Genomic DNA, 18087 nt, shown 5'->3' with positions numbered 1-18087 from the left:
AAAACCATTATGATGTATAAACACTGCAGCATTGACCGTATGTCATTTATCAAAGACTGAGGTCAACTTTGATTTGTACTAATGATATCTAATGATCAAATGAAACCAGACCTGAGCAAAATTGAACACTTACATGTGAGTGGGAAGTTTTCTTGTCATGCTCAGTCACCTTCTAGCTAAGAAACATCACTTGGTATGACACGTGGTGTGGAGACCAAGCAGGCCGGAGATATTAAGGTGTCAGTGAATTTTTTTTTTCCTTTAGACAAAAAGCAATTATTTTACCCAAAAAAAAAAATCGAAAAATGACAGAGAATAGTGTGATTCTGAGATGATCAGATTGGCTAGCACTTCCTGATGGAAATCATAAACCTCTCCTTTAGACTTCTGGAAGCACAAGCAATGGACTACACTACACTTCTGTAGGTACTGGAAGGCCAAATGGTGCAGCACTACTGTAGCATTGCCACGTGAATGTAACGGTCCAAGTAGCATTGCCACTGTCATTCATACTCTTCACTCATGTGTGAACGACTGTATGAATAGCATCGCATAGTGCACTGAGATGGCCTGACCGCCCATTCATGGTGTATTCCATGACAATGACCAGGATAAATTGTTCCGCTCATGCTCATTAGTTCTCTATTGTCTCAAAGAAGGACATATAAAAGCTGGTTAAAGCAAAGCAAGTAATACAGACTCAGAGCTGATGGAAGGCAGACATATCCATGTAGACATGCTTCTGAATAAGGTGTCTACAAGCACTTAATACCTCAATGACCTAAAAGAGCACCTTCAGGCAGGCAATGTTTGTGAACAACTTATGAAAATGTACACAGAGGACACCGAGATAAATGTCACGGACCGCTAAAGCTATACTATTCCAGATTATTTCGAAAAGAAACATGATTCTTGATCTACTTTGGTAAAGAACACAGTTTTCTCAGCGGATGTTGGTGGGAATGGGAGTAAACTCATGCACACTAAAAGGGCAATGTTATCTGTCTGTCATGTATTATTAGTGTGGATGTGCAAATGTTATTCGGTTGTAAGATAAAAGGGGGGTAAAAAAAAAAAGATGTGCCCTTTTTACTAGCCTCCTAAGTGTGAAGTTATTTTGTTTCATATATGTTAATGAAATGAAATTTGACTTGAACATAGCAAACCAGTACAGTACATAAGTGTTGTTACATTTTGTTCCACCAGATTACACTGATGGTTTGCATACTGTAGAGTCTGGAGTCACATTGATTCAATTACACGATGAACAAACTCCCCTCGAGTCAATTGAGACATAGCTTGGCTTCAAAGAATTGTATGCAGATTTACTGCCCAGTTGTCTGCATCATTCTAACTGTTGTGTCCTTTCTCTGTTTGTGTCTCTTTTCGTTTTATTTCTCTATTCACTTTTTTTTTCAATGTTATTTTGTCTTCTATCTCTCTTTCTTTCTCTCTGTTTCTGTCTGTCTTTATGTATGGATTGTAGGTACCATGGCTAACCATCTCATCTCTAACGCCTTGTTGCGTCCTCATGGCACTAACCCTTATAACACATTGCTGGGAGAGTCTTCAGTGTACAATAACCCCTCTGCAAACATGTTCAACACACAAGGTTTGATGGGCACACACTCGCACACACACAAATACACACTTAAATAGTGCCTGCACACACTTGAAATTATGCTGCTTACTCTTTTCCCAATTTACCTGGATTATTATTATTAGTAGTAGTAATAGTAGTAGTATTACTAGTGTTAATTTAAACGTCCCTAGGTTTATATTGACAGTGACTCTTAGGAGCTGTAACATGACCAATATTTATGTATGTTCTAATACATGTACATTTTAATAGGAAGAACTGCAACTATCTAGTCAGCTGATTGTGTCCAGTTAAGGTTTATGTCCAACATCAGAATAGTGATGGTTTTATTGGACTTGGTGGTGCCAGATGAGTAGATGCCAGGTTTGAGTAGTTCAGAAACTGCTGATCTTGTAAAACTGGTTGACCTGACAGGTACTTAATAATCACTCTTTATACCCACTCAAACCTTGAGGTGGATGGTCCACCCATGTAAGTCAAGAACAGAAATGTGCACCCAAACTAGACAGTCTTGGTCTTTTTTCCGGTCTTCAGCTCATCATGATATTAGCAGACATGAGTGGAGCCCATTATAGTCTTCTGATGTAATAGCACCATTTGCCCAGCTTGACCCAGTCTGACTATTCTCATTTGATTTTTTTTGGTTATGTGGCCCATTTTGTATGAGGAGCATTCATGTCAAACCAGGACTTTTGCAGATTTGCAGAATAAATCATTTACACAGTAAAACCATCTCCATACAGTATAATCCCCTGCTACACTAATGCACTTACTCCAGTGTTTCACTAGTGCTTGGATACCATTAAGGTAGAAAGGTTTCTCTGTACATCAAAGCCATCCTGTCCCTTCCCTTTGCCACTCGAGGGTACCCAACATGCACTAACCTTCTGGAAATGCAGATGTTTTGTGTGTACAATTCCTGTACTTTCTGCAGGTTGGCGACGAGTTATCTTTTTATTCTTAAGGACCAGGCATTCCACTAACTAAATATATACGCTCAAATATACGTATACGCTCCGAGCCACCTCGGCCAGGATCGTCGGACAGACGTTCTAATGTTTTCCTGCGATTAGAAAGTCTACAGTGGCACTGTTCTTGAAGTCTTCTGTAAATGTTAATCAGTTCTATGCTTTTATTATGCCGCTGATGAGACGACAAATCCCGGTTTGACTTGAATATCTTTTGTATAAAAAATTCAGGACATCAGCAGAGTCTGAAATACTTAAATCAGCCGATCTGGCACCATGCCCATGGTCAAAGTCACTGAGATCAAATTTTCCCCAGTCTGATGTGAATATGAACTGAAGCTCTTGACCGCTGTCTGCAGGATTTGATCCTACTACAACATGATTGACAAGTATCAGAAAACCAAACTTCATGTTGGTTACAAACTATGCAGCCGTAATTAATTTTTGGGTTTTACTCCATACATTTGATGGCTGTTTAATTGCATGCTGTAGTTAAATTGAATTAATGTAGTCGAACATATTTAAGATTTATAAAGATAAATATAAATTATTTGTAAAGATAAATTTATATTTATAAATAATTCAATATAAAAAATATGAATAAATTATTTGTAATTATAGAAATAAATTAATTAAATAGTTTTTTTAAATAAATTATTTGTAAAGATTTTTTTGTTTTTTAAGTCTGTAGATTCCATTTTTTATTTTTTTATTTGTAATAATTTTTTTACCCTGTAATTAAATCCCTATGCAAAGGCATTCACACGCTTTAGTTTTTGTGACACTTTCTCCCTGGTGCAGGAAGTTAAAGTGAAGCCCCTCCTGCTCCAGCACACCAAACCTTTAATGATTTCAATGTAAAGTTATTAGCATTACACAATCTATACGCCCTTTCTTTTCATACTTTTTTTTTTTTGGATTTACAATTGTCTAACATTAAGAGTTAAATGAAACATCAGATTATTTCGTTTTCCTTTATTACAGCTATGAATCTACCGTGCAGCTCTCTGTGGGACTGGGAGGGATAGTAATATCCAGGTGTTGTTTACAGGATTCCTGGGCAGATATTGGAGGTGTAATGAGAATAGTCACACAGCCTGTATTACACAATTTAAAATAATAATAATAAAAAAAATAGATACTGTTTCAGTTCCTCCAAGAATATTCAACTAATAAAAATGTCGAGCACATGGTGAGCTAACTAATAGATTTGCCTTAAAGGCAAGTGTGTGTTTTTTTAAAAGCAGCTGTGAACGTTATTGCATAAGTTACCCGGGAAATGAAATTACACCCGCGCGCGTTCAGTGTTTCGAGATCATACCCAGACTGATCGTTTATTGAGACTTTGTTACACCATGTAATCTCTAAGGTAAGGGTTTCATTAGATTCAAGCCAGTATGGTTGGAATGACGGTACTGTGGTTGTGTTAATGTAAGCAAATGAGATATACACTGACAGTGATATGCCACTTCACCTGTTTAACTGCTTGTTAACGCAAAAACTTAATGCATGTACAGTATGCATGTAGATCAGGACGATGAGCTAAAGTTCAAACCGAGTGTTAGAATGTGAAAGAAAGGTGCTTTAAGTGACTTTGAACATGGCATGGTTGTTGATTCTGGGATTTTCACAATAAATGTGCAACCTAGGTGTGTAGTGATTAATACACCATCAGGGTCAAGGGTTCATCTGTGTGCATGGAGTTTGCATGTTCCTCCTGTGCTTGGTGGGTTTCCTTTGAGTACTCTGGTTTCCTCCCACAGCTCAAAGACATGCAGATTAGGTTAACTGGAGTTCCCAAATCGCTTGTAGTCTGTGTGTGTACTTTGCAATGGATTGGCACCCTGTCAATTTCCTGTCTACTGTATGATGAGATAAGACAAAGTCTCCTGGGATATAGACCTGGCCCCCCGACCATGTACAGGATATGATGTGAATTAATATCTGAATGTGTATATATGAGTGTCATATACGATATGAATGAATATATACATTCATATATATGGATATTGTATATACTGTATATACATATATATTTTTAATTCATATTGTATATATATATATATATATATATATATATATATATATATATATATATATATATATATACATATATATATATATATATATATATATACACACAAACTTTTCAGATATGAAAAGTAATTATAAGGGCAGCATAATTTCAACTGTATATGTATATGTACAGTTTAAGACTCACACATATACACACACACCAATGTAAAACATGAACATTTTAAATGTTGTACCGGTTGCATTGCTGTATTTAAATGTGTGTGTTTTTTATTGTCCTAAATGTTGCGCATAAACTGACTGACAGCATCTCTTTAAAGAAACGGGGTCAAGAAATACATATCGTATCGATCCATTTTTTAGGAATGTATGCTATCATTATAGTCTTATATCAGTAAAAGCTGCCCTGGCCTTTGTCTTAACTATATATTTTGCCCACTGTGTGCATACCATTAACATTTTCTATGTAACCGTGTCTTTTTCCCCCACTCTCTCTCCTTTGTGTCTCCTTCTCTTCCTTCCTATTTTTGTCACTCTCTCTCTCTTTCTCTCTCTTTCTCTCTCTTTCTCTCTGTCTTCCTTGCTCTCGTTCCCTCTCTGTGTCTCTCTCGCTCTCTCTTCATGCTGATGTGCAGCCTCCTACAGAGATTCAAGTATGACTCATTTTCTTTTCATTACCTACATCATCAGCTCACAGTTCTGTCTCTTCTCGTCTCTTCTCTTCTCTTCTCTTCTCTTCTCTTCTCGTCTCTTCTTTTCTCATCTCATCATGCCAGATTATAAGAAAATATCCTATTAAAGCTACAGTATGTAAGATTTTTATTTTTCGGTAAAATAATGTTTAAAAAAATCATCATTGATTCAGGAAAGAGGTGAAAAAACCTGTGTGATATCCTGTAATGTTCCTGAGGTGCGTATAATCATAGATTGCTGTGTACTGCGCTGCCGACTTGGATCCGGCATGAAATTTGCACGCTTAAGTCATACGCGTGAAGCGATATGTCATCATGCCCTAACTTTGAGACGAGAAAGAAATCAGACTACACACACACACACACAAAAGATATTACACTATAAGAGGAAAATGATCCTTACAGAGTGGAATCGTTTATTTCTCCTCTAATTTGGTGTGAATCTAGTGAGTAATAGATTACACTTGAGCAGTTATTCCCTTGTGAATTAGTTGAGCTAGACAGCTCATCATGCGTCATGGCTAACTAGCGCTTTTCTGGATTTGTTAATGATTGCTCTAATATTGAATATTGAGGGTCTGATAATATTTAATATCGAAGGTTTAGGAGAACAGAACTTAAAAACGCTTTTTACACTTGCCCCGCCCAAAATCCCAAGTTTTCATGTTATGTATGTGATTTGTCATTTTAAGGCAAGTAATGACATAAGTGGTAATCAGTGGTAATAATAATAATAATCATAATAATTTTCTATATTTAATATTTGCCCAGAAAGTGTAATTTATTTTCTGACAGTTTTATTAGTGGGAAAATGTCAAGTGTATTAAATATCATGTCCTAACAGTTATGCATCTAATGCAACAGCCCTGGGGATGTTCACAAGACTTGAGGAATAGCAAACACTTTTCATTTCATCCATTTTCAGGCTAATCCGAGGTGTTGTTAATCAGGCAGTTTACGGTAGTTAAAATACAGTGTCAAGAGGTTTTCCTTCTCTTCTCTTCTTTTTTTTCTTGCTCATTCTCATAACACTTCTGTAACTCTGTGAGTCATAAATACTTCAGCTGTATCCCAAACTCCGCTTGCATTCTGTAGCTTTAATATCATCAGTTTCAAATCAGAATGAAATAAATGCAAAATAGCTAAGCATCCATTTTTTTTTTTCTTCCTCAGAAGGCATGCTGAACAACACGCGAGATGCGAGCGTCATGGACACGCTTCCGCTCAACGGCAACCATGGCAACACCTACAGCGACTACCTCACATATGGCTCGTCCTCACCAACTACATTGGAGAAGAAGATCCTGAAGGAGCTGACAGCCAACTACGCATCCACCTACCACCCCAACGCTAAGCTTGCCAACCACGTCGCCAACGGAGGCGTTCCTAGTCCGGCGGGTACGGCAGGCATTAACCGCGATGACGAGAACGCCGCCGCTGTTGCACTGGGGATCTCCAGAGAGGATGAAAACAACGCCCGCACAGCACTGAGCTTGGAGATCATCAGGGAGGAGTCTCAGGCACCTCTCCTCCCACCAAGACCTCCACCTCCAGACGGCCACCCGCCTTTACACACGTTCTCCGCCCACCGGCGCCTTCCGCAGGAGAATAATGAGAGTTTCTTCCCTCTGCTGAAGAATGAGACGCACTCATCTCATGTGCTCAGAGACTCGTTATACACCAGCATGCCGACACTCACCGACCACCCGCATGACGCCACTGACATGAACAACATCCGCGACGAGGACGACGACGAGGAGGAAGATGAGGAGGAGGAAGAGGAGGAGGAGGAGGACGAGGATGAGGAAGGGAGCGAGCTGCATTTGTCCAATGGGAAAGGAGTCATGGCGGAGGGGGATGATGTATACTACAAGAGCATGCCTAATCTGGGCTCGCGCAATCACATACAGGAACTGCAGAGCTATTACCACATGGGCCGCGGAGGAAGCGACGGGTTCATCGCGCCGCCGGAAAAGGACGACTCGTCGCCCGAAGAGCAGCCGCAAGACCCCTCGCACTTGGTCACGAGCTTATAGGCACATACGCACACAACTTTGTGTGCGTGTTTGTATGAGATGCAATGCACAAGGCACGGGAACCACTACCTACTGCACTGATAAATCCCTAGAGAAACTGATAGCAGATAGCTGCCCAAAAAAAAAACAAACAAAAAAAAAAACAATGACAGGAACCCAGAGTCAGTTAGCACTAGCAAAAAAAAATTTTAAAAAAGGACCAGGTAGGGTAACTTTCAGTTAGGACTAGTACCAACAAACTCAAAATATCCAGCGTGGTTTATCAGATGTACAAAACACTGGCTCTTTTTTTTCTTTCTTTTCGTGAAACCATCAGCCATTTTGAATAGCAGACTGGGGAAGAAACTGATGTACTGTACTGACGTACTGATTGACCCTGTTTCCCTCAGAAGCCACGTGAGTCAAGTTACCCGTTACGCAACTTTTTTCGCCCAACTCCCAACTCCTGTCTGGCCATAAACCCTCTGGAGTGTCCTCTGTGTGAATACAACGATAGCGTCCATATAGTTGCCATTTTAGACGATTATCTATGTTGATAGACACCGACCTGGACCTTGAACTCATTCTGAACTATAATCTTCTACCCACAATTCCTCTAAACTTCGGGTGACGATCCTTTGCTGCACACATTCCTTCCTTCCTGTTTAACACTGATTACTGTTGTATACCAAGTATCACTTCACTTCACACAAAAAACAAACAACAAAAAAAAAAAAAACATCTAATCCTTAAGACTTAAGGACGCGTCTTTTTTTTTCATACTTTTATTTTCCAGTAATATCAGTTATCGAGAGGTAATACGCACTAATAACTAAAGAAACAGGATTTCTATGTAAAATGTACAGAAGCCCTTTGCATCACATATCACGTACACCTCATTGTTTTGATAATACGTTTTTTTTGTTTGTTTTTTTTCCCCTGCATATGTGTTTTTGTGTAGAGGTAGACCAATCCCAAAGCTGTGCTGGTCGGCTGCACTATGACCCCCAGTTACTATTAGGAGTGACCATCCAACACCGCTTCACACACACACACACACACACACACACACACACACACACACACATTTACATAATTTCCAAAGCCATGCAACTACACATTTCTTATTTATCTTATTTATCATCCAGTAACCAATGTTCTGCTTTTGACCTGTTGTTTACTTTGATTTTGTGATGTCAATTTTGGCCAAAAAGAAGAAAACGATGGCTTTATGACCTGCAGGTTGAACGTGTCCAGTTCCAAACCGTTCCAATTCTCACTGATTATCTCCAAACAATTAGAGGTCACCGGATCTACCCAACATCTACAGTACTAGTGTCTAATATCTTTAGCTACCAGGTCTTTCTTGTCGTGTGTAGGGCCTTCTGATTGGAATAAATGTAATTTATCCAAAATATCTGCAAGTAAATGAACAAACTGTTAAGATTTGATGTCGCCGAAGAGAGAATTACCATGGAAACGGGCTGTTTACTCTTTCTTGACTTCCTGTAGCTTGCACATCTATGTCTTTTACGTCCCTGAGAAAAGTGACTGCGTATTTAATCCCCACAAGGTGCTTTATCAGATCTGAATTGTTGGATCATTGGTAGAGGAGAGATTTTAAATATCAAATCAGCACTGAGACCTTTTTTTTTTTTTTACGGTTATTATTACCATCAATATTGTTAATATGATATCTATGGAATTATTATTTATTCTTTTCATATGCATTCGAAATTGAATGAGCTCATAACTAATATTTGTTGTAACAGTGAAAGTTGTTTGCCAACAAATAAAATGATTGAATTGATATTTAGGAGATTTTTGTCAAGGGTGAGTTTGAGTTTGTGGGTTTTTTACTGACTCCGGCTGTCAGTAGACTTTATTTTATTTATTTTAATACACATTAATTTCTACAATGTTTCGAAATTAGTGCATTAACACGCAGTTGGTTTTAAATTTTTAGCATCCACTACAAACAAATGCATGCCTTAATCTTTATCAATAAAGGGCACTGTTGTTTCCAAGTATTTACTGATGACTGTACAGTAAGTCTTGACAGTAGTGCATGTGCCTCTCTAGCTAAACGGTCAAATACTGGAACTTTAAATAACTCACAGAATTGTTCTAATCTAGAATTTTACAACTACAACTTTTGGCTTTAGAATTTGTCCAATTAGTTATGCGGGTGGTCTTGCACCTCCAGGGTCCGGGTTCGATTCCCGTCTCTGTGTGCATGGAGTTTGCATGTTTTCTCCGTGCTTGGTGGGTTTCCTCCGGGTACTCCGGTTTCCTCCCACAGTCCAAAGACATGCAGATTAGGCTAATCGCCGTTTCCAAATTGCCTGTAGTGTGTGAATGAGTGAGTGTGTGTGTGCCCTGTGATGGATTGGCACCCTGTCCAGGGTGTACTCCGCCTTATGCCCTAAGACTTCTGGGATAGGCTCCAGGCCCACTGCGACCCTGAATACAGGATTAAGCGGTATAGACGATGAGTAAATGAGGTACATATTGAGGAAGTTTACGTTTCTTTTATTATTTTTTTAATGGCTAACATAGCCGACATGCCTAGTTTGTTAAATATACTGCTGAATATAATTTAATGCTAGTTAAGGTGAATTCCATATTTGACTTACATTATATAACAGTTATAAACCCAGACTTTTGCACGGCTGAAAACTTACCTGCTGTTGCAGAACTCTGACAAAAGGACCTCGTTTCATAAATGTTAAATGCACATTCACCCAGGTCATCTGTAGAAAGTTTTTTAAACTCGAGAGGTCTTTCTTAGTAAAATATTAATAAGTACTATGTGAAGACATCCGGGGTGTCCCCCGCAGGGAGTCTGTATGGTCTTGAAGACATCCTGCAGCCCTAGCTGTGCCCACTGGGATGTTTTTTCTGTTTATAACAACATGCTTTTAACCAATTAATTTAGCTAGGACTATGTGGACCAATCAGGATTAAGAATTAGCCACCACTTACAGGTGCACACAGGTACACGTGGTCTCTCCAAATTGTTATTAATTATTTTTTTCTTGCACTGGGACAGTTTTAATATGCCACTAGAAATTCTTAACTAAATCGATTTGGTCAAAACTTGTTTACGAAAACAATGAGAGGGAACTTAAACCTCAACCCTGTTGCTACAAATGACAGTATGTCTCAAGATTTAATATGGAAAACAAGCACACAAAAAACAAACAAAAAAATAATAATACTGTATGACCTCCAGCAAATCACTGCGAATTGGTAACCCTTTCATGCACCATGTCTGCACTTACAGATTAGCTTTTTTGGGACTAATAGAATTTTTTTAAAGATTATTTTTCATTTCCAGGGATGGAGTCTCAAATAAATGGCTCTAACCAATTAAAATTTAAATATAAGTATAATGTTATGTTTTGTTTAAGATTAATAATTATAATCAATATTTAATATTTTATTTATAAACTTTGGGTTTTTCTCTCAATTCCTGGTGTATATCACATAAGTGATATTTAGAAAAATCTAATTTATTTGGCAAGTAACTATACAGAGTACAAAAAAAAGAAAGAAAGATAAAGAAATCTAGGCAATCTTTTTTTAAAAAACAAATGCATGAATGAAAGGTTTAAATTGCTAGTCAAGAGGACACTATTTATTATTTGATGTAAAATTCATGGATGATATTTGCAGTGGCAAAGAGTTGAGTGAACGTCGATCTCCAGCAGTGTGCATTAGTTAATAGGTGAGAGGACTTCACAAGTCCAAGATCATTAATAATTACTTCCTTGATTGACACACTGATACATTTTTAAATCTCATTGTCATTAAATATCAAACTTTTAACGTGAGCACCATGTGACCTGTCGCATAGTAAACCCCTCCAGTGTTTCTTGCATTAAAAACGCTATAAATTACTCTTTAACCAAACAAAAAATAAAACGGGAAACTCCATTTCACTCTGGTCATGTTTTGGGAAGTTTTACATATTTGGCTTCTTAGTCTTTAAATTCCCTGTTGAGATTCTACAGAACCCAGGAACCATATGCTCAAAGAGTCTTAAGGCTAAAAAAAATAACTTCAGGCTAATTAACACTAAAATTCATGGCTTGTTCATGGAAACGAATGCAGGAAATGATGTTAATTAAGTGAACCTTAAAGCAAAGCATTCGTTTTCTGTCTTTTAATAGCAAAAAGTTTTTTTTTTATATTTCAAATTAAAGTTTCTTATTTTATTTAATTGCAGAGCTCATTTTACTTAAATTGTTTTTTATTTGGAAATTATGTGACAGGCCCAATTAAATCAAATGCTTAAAAAAAAAAAATACAAATTTAATATATGGTCTTTAAAAAAAGGATTTTTTTTTAATCACAAGATTTCTTATTTTTTTAGGATTTTTTTTTTTTTGTCTTTTATTTTTGTCATTTATTTAATTCATAATTGTATTTTATTTATTGAAGCAAATATAAAAAATTATTATGTTTTTTTTTAAATGGAATTACTGAAGTGGTAATGATAAGAAACTGATTATACTGCATGTTGTTACACATAATACGATGAAGATTTGTTTTAGAGAATACTTTTCTGGGTATGTTATCTGGGGCACTAGTCGCTCAGATGCTTGAGGCAGTGGGTTGCTGATCAGAGGGTCAGGGGTTTGAGACTACTTGTTTGATGCGTTCGATTTTATTGCAAAGTACTTCCAAAGTAGCTGATATACAGTAACTTTAAAAAGAGATTTTCTTTCAGGTTTAGAAACTGCTTTTGCTTTGAGTGATTACCATTTTTTAACCACTTAATGTCCATATGGTGTGTTCATCCATTTCAATAAGGTCTTCAATGAATTACACTTTGAATATTTGCCCGGTACCAGGAGCGTAAACATGCTGTAATTACGTACTATTGATTACCATGTCTCACCGTGCAAACACACCTGTACTGTCTGCAAACACACAAATGTCAGTCACCCAGTGTGTAAATGTGTATGCATGTGTTTCTGAGAATATTCCGGACAAAATGTTACTGCGTTCATGAATATTTAACAGTAATTTTGACAGACACTCGAGTCTTTTGAGAAGATTTTTTTTTTCCATCTTCAAGAGGAATGTGGAGCTAGACTGCATTCTCCTGAGGTCCATCCTGCCTTTGACTTGTGAGTGCGTGCGTGTGGGTTTCGTATGCACCACGACAGCACATTTTGAAGAGTTGAAGGCTTTTGAGACATGAGTCATTTAACAATCTGCCTCCCATACCCATACAGAAAAAGAAAGTGCATCATCTTTAAAGGCAAAATGTAAAGTATTAAAGCAGTTGTGCTTCATGTGCTGGCGCAGGAAAGAAACAGACATTTCACAGGTTTCCTTAGCTGCCTTCTTCTCATTCAGAACCGAATGGAATCCGATCTCGTCTCAACATATACCGTCCACCATAATTTTGTTTGGAATTATTTACTTGCTTTCGCTGACTTTATTTACTTACCTACTCACTTTTTTACTTAATTTACATTCCATTTACTGCAGTTTGATCTGATTACGCTGAAATGATACGAGTCCCTGAACTCCCCATGAGCTGGATCTAAATTAGTATCACCCAGTGTCTTATCGTCATCTCCCAGTTCATTTCTGATATCTTGGGACCTCCATACTCAGCTGAGATTCAGAAATTGAGTTTAGTTTAAATGGCTGGATAGACAGATGAAAGCATTAGAGAATAACCTCCGGGTTAATTAAATAGCTAAAATAATATAGCTCAGAATATAGGTTTTGGAATCGATTAGCGCTGTCTATAAAATTCTCCGACATTGTCCTCTAACAAAAGGAGAGATGAAGGATACATTATATTTGAAGCATGATAAGGATATTAGAGTTTATTAAATGACTGCATAAACAAACAGGAACATCTAATCCTGCTTATCTTTAGACCGCTGAACATAAAAAGATAAAAAAGCCCGAGCTTGTTGTTCACTTGTGAGTGAAGTCGCACTGAGTAATAATGCAATGGAAGCTTTTTTTTAAAAAAGAAATTTTTAATGCACATCATTGTAACACCAGGTGGTCAACTGCATTACAGATATTGATGGATGGTGGCCTTTTGGGTAAAGGCAAAGTAGAGTACATCCTTGTTAGGAATGGAATTTTTTTATTTTTATTTTAACAAAGTCAAAAAGACAAGTGAAAGCAAAATGGAAAGAAAAATGTAAACATTCCGAAATATATTCTGGAAAAAAAAAAAAAAAGAAAAAGAAAAAAAAACCCACTTGTCATGCTCATGCTTTGTCGCTTGTTAGAAATCCTTTAAAAATGACCTCAAAATAAATAAAAACCTGTCTCCTTGCCGCTTGCTCTTCTGAGCGTACAGTATAAACCCCCCCATCGTTAAGGCTTACTAATGGATTCCATAGTGGAGTTCATCAATTATTGAGCAGCCCTGAATGTCCGCAGATACAGCCCATGATGATGCTGCAGGTAGTATTGTTCTCAGCCTTGATGTTTGGAGTTCAGCAAGCTCTGAACACGAGGCTGGGCTGCAAACCAGTTAGTCCAGTTTCTAGACACCATATCGATGATGGGCGTTCAAGTCAAACTGCGACTTTTGATAGAACAGTTATGAGATTAAAAAACTCACTTTATTTTTACAATAATGCACTTATCCCAGTGTTTCACTAGTGCGTGAATATTATATCATCATGGTAAAATGTTTTCAGACTACACCAGGGTGATGATTGAACTGCTTTCTAAAATTCTGGCCTCCCAGGAACATCCTTAATGGTCCGAACCTAGAGGTCAGGACTGTACAGGGGATGTGTCAATCACTCCCAGCCATGTTCCTGTCATGTGCGAGTGGTGCTGGTGAATGATTGTATGTACAGTGGCGAAAAGTTATCCATCGATTTTCAAAGATCTGGAGTTCCATTCACTGAAAATTTTCCCCGATTTTCAGGAACGAGCGATCTCCGCACCTGGTCATTCTTTAAAAAGAGTCGCATCACTGTACTGCGCTCAAAGTCTTCTGTAAATGTCAACCTTTATTCTTTGCAAATGAGATCACAAGTCCTGCTTTGACTTGAACGCCCCCAAACTCCTCCTTCTCCATCAAGTATATTACTTTCCAGGAAAAAATTGTATCTGAAAACGTGACAGTTTTGTTGAGAAATTAAAATCCTGGGCGTGTTGTACCGAACAACACTTGTGCTTTATGTTGCAAAAGAACCTGCCAGTCTCACGTCTTAATGTCACTACCTGTCCATTAGACTGTCACAAGATGCTAATATTTACAATGAGGTACTTGCAAAAGGCTGTCTCCATGAGCAGTGGATGTAACTCCTTCATCAAACAGTGTGTCAACTATCCACGTTAATGAGACTCTTGAGTAGTGCCTCGGCTCTCTCCATGGTGTGTTGTGTGAGCCTGACATAAATGTGATAAATCAGTGCGTCAGATACACTAAACAGTCTGAGACTGGTACAGAAATGTACAGTATGTAGGGCTTTACTTTGGTTGCATATCGAATAACCTTTGAGTAATTTCCTTCTTGAGTGGAGGAGACACAACTTTCTTGTTTGGGCAGCAAATGGCTGACCTGAGCAAGCTATAAATGCACAATAGTCTAGGTAAAGTGATTTTGCACCGGAGCACTCTGCGGCATGAGCAGGCTAAATTTCTTCCCTAATTCCCCACTGGACATATGGTACAATGCCCGATTTAGGTCGGATGGCTTCTTCGCTGGTGTCATCATAGCATTTCTTCAGTTTCCTTTGAACCGGATTAGTATGTGAGAATGAAAGGTGAAGAAAAGTGCCTTAAGAGGATTTAAGCACTATTTCTGGTTAATACGGGAAATGAATAGTGTCCCCTCAAAGCAAGGTTTCCGCTCCTCTGTGCTGCCTTAATGGCTAGGAGTTCCTGATTACCCATATTGTCATTTCTCTCAGCGGGACCTATTTTCCATGTATACAGCACACAGGGGTGGAATTTGGCTGGTCTGTGTACTTTAATAGCTCCAGTGTTCATTTCTCTGAGTCATCTCCGCTGCAAAGGACAGAAGGTGATTAGAGGGTCTAAGAATGGAGGTGCTGGTAAAGTGCTTCTTTGAATTTATCTTTAAGCAGTGTTGTGAAGGAAAGTTTTGACAATGCTTAATACTTGATTGAACCATGGTCAAAGGTGGTGGACCCAAGCAAATGGTCTACTGGGGGTAATTTCTTTGCTGATTACTTGGGCCAGGGAGGAATAATATCATATGCTAATTCATTTACTCCACTGCATCTTGTCCAAAAGCCTTGGTGACAGGTATGAGGTCTGGATGCTGTAATACCATACTACAGATCAACATCTGCTAGCTTACTGCATGTCTAGTCTGTTTCAGCTAGCCAGTGTTAAGTATCTTGTCTGTTTGATGGATTTTGCAGAATAGGCCTGGAGGTATTGTAGATTTTCAACGTTTATTATGGGCAGAAGTGACAGATCTTGTGATGGTAGGTGCCTTTCACTCGACCTATCACTAAACCCACCATGGCACCACTCCTGTTATTCAGTCCTTCACCTTACCTGACAAAGTCTGTAGTTCTTTCAAAGCAGCGGTTCTCAGCTCCAGTCCTAGAAGACCACCTACCCTGCATATTTTTCTCAGCTACCAGCATATCTGGTTTAACTAATCAACTAACAGCCTTTACTTATTTGAAGTCGGTGTGGTAGACCAGGGAAAATCTGCAGGGTAGTGGTTCTCCAGGAATAAGGTTCAGATGGTTATTATGTAGGACAGGATAGGATAGGATAGGATAGGATAGGATAGGATAGGAAAATAATATAGTGTCCTATTTAAACTTTAGCCGCGATACTGTGGGAATGAAAAAGATATGGCAGTTAGCATGGCTGGTAGCCTTAGCCACATGAAGCTGCTTCAGACTCTCTTGCATAAATCCTTGTGCAACCCGTCACAAAACTTGTAATGTAGCAGAGCAACGGGTATCGCTAATGTACTGTAACTGAACACAGGCTTATTCAAGCAAAGCAAAACAAGCCGCGCTTCTATTCTGCAAAAAAAAAACTTAATGCAGGTGAAGGACTATAAGTATGGCTATTCGGGTAGTGAATGCCACTTTAATGTGTTGTTTCATAGCCTGTGATGGGAGTATGCTTTAGTGCACAGAGGTGAATACCTCAGGCAAGAAGTTTATTGCCTTTATTGCCTTATTTTCAGCACCAAAACAGAACAATTTTTTTCTTGGTGTTTTGGAGCTTCTGGCTTTGGGTGCACTATGGTACAACTTTATATATGTATTTACGCTGCATATCCTCAACCAAACCTGCTAAAAAGGGGGGGGGGGGGGGGATGTCCCTGGGTTGTTAACCGGTTAGATGGAGGAATCATTAGGACATCTCGGCCTTATCAATTCTGTCCTTTTAGCCAGCTCTCCCCTATTACAGTACATGCCAACAACCAACCGAAGAATGTAGCACACTCAGAAGAAAGTGTTATCTATCCTGCTCATACGCCCACAATTGTCTCATGTGCTTGTACTTGACAGAGGAAGACAGAGTGTGTCATCCGTCTCACCTAGCCAGCACCGGATGTTTTGCTCTCTTTATTCCCAGGCCAACGATGACTGTGGCGTCATAAGGATTCGTACATGTGATCGCTCAAGGCTACGGTGAATGGTTGTTTTGTTGTTCACACTCAGTGGAGGGGTCCTTCAGCATTAAGCACTCTGTGTCCAGGGTACACAAAATCTGTGCACGTTATTTAGGAGTTCCTCCCCCAGGAGGGTTAGGTCAGGTCGTTAGAATGCTTGGGTCAAGGCAGACACTTAACATACATGAAACTGTCCTTCTATTGGGGAAGGGATTAATTAATGACACTCATTAGTTGTGTAGTCTAAAAGTAAACATCTGAAATGAGGAATGGACTGTATTATAAACAGTAAAACTATTTCTTTTTTTGGGGGTGGGAGGAATTGCAACACTAGGTTTATTAGACAGCTACAAAATAGCATGTCTGATTTGTGTTTGTTTTAGAAGAAAGGGTGCACTTTGGCAGACTTGCAGTTGTTCCTAAGTACTGGTGGAAAATCCATTGGAATTGTTAACTCAGGCACCCAGGCGCTTTGCCTGACATGAGGCCATCAGTTGTGTTGAATTCTTCTATAACGAGAGAGAATTGACAGGGTGGTTAGAGTCCATGTGTGGAGGCGTTTATTAAGTTTGTCCTGCAAATACAGGCTATGGCATACAATCCTAATCACAAATTCATAGCTTTCAATAATGTATTTGAGGCACTGGCAGGCAATGTTCAGAGATGATTAAAAAGTGCTATACACATCCATAGTCAAGCATACAAGACTTCAAGAGCCCGAATGTGGTTTTGAACAAGCAACAGGTCTAGAAGTACAGTTATATGGATAATATTTTATCATCCTATTTTGTCTTAGCTGAGTTTTGGAATTTACAATATTTGGCAGACACCCTTATCAAGGGCGCCGTTTTTAGCCCATTTAACACCTGAGCCAATGAGTGCTAAGGGCCTTGCTCAAGGGCCCAACAGTGGTGCCGGGGTTTGAAGCTGGGACCTTTTGATCAGTGGTCCTACACCTTATCCACAGAACTACCCCAGTTCGGAGTTCGGAGAAATTAATTGCCCGTTAAAGTTTTTTTTTTTTTTTTTATGATGTCTATTACCATTCTTTTCAAGCATGAGTAATGGTACAATTTATATAATAGCTATACTTTTAGACATATTCACATGCAAAGTAACTAGATTTGACTTAAATGGAAAATAATGACGTCTATATGGGTAC

At 38.6% G+C, this 18087-nt stretch overlaps 1 protein-coding gene across 3 annotated transcripts in view; it reads left to right on the top strand.

Annotated features, from left to right (window-relative positions):
• Positions 1-7476, top strand: part of adgrl3.1 (adhesion G protein-coupled receptor L3.1) — a 192976-nt gene extending 185500 nt beyond the window's left edge. The window contains exons 22-24 of one of the 3 annotated variants that reach the window (XM_053479671.1): positions 1487-1612; positions 5238-5255; positions 6468-7476. In XM_053479671.1, the coding sequence (XP_053335646.1) occupies positions 1487-1612; positions 5238-5255; positions 6468-7330 (1007 nt within the window). In that variant the 3' untranslated portion in view covers positions 7331-7476. The remainder of the gene's footprint in view (positions 1-1486; positions 1613-5237; positions 5256-6467) is intronic. The other 2 variants (XM_053479672.1, XM_053479673.1) reach the window with 2 other exon arrangements.
• Positions 7477-18087: the final 10611 nt, after the last annotated feature.

The sequence above is a fragment of the Clarias gariepinus genome, chromosome 20 (assembly GCF_024256425.1).
Source record: "Clarias gariepinus isolate MV-2021 ecotype Netherlands chromosome 20, CGAR_prim_01v2, whole genome shotgun sequence".
NCBI classification, from domain to species: domain Eukaryota; kingdom Metazoa; phylum Chordata; class Actinopteri; order Siluriformes; family Clariidae; genus Clarias; species Clarias gariepinus.
Note: the sequence above shows the minus strand (reverse complement) of the source record. Positions and strands in the feature narration are given on the sequence as shown.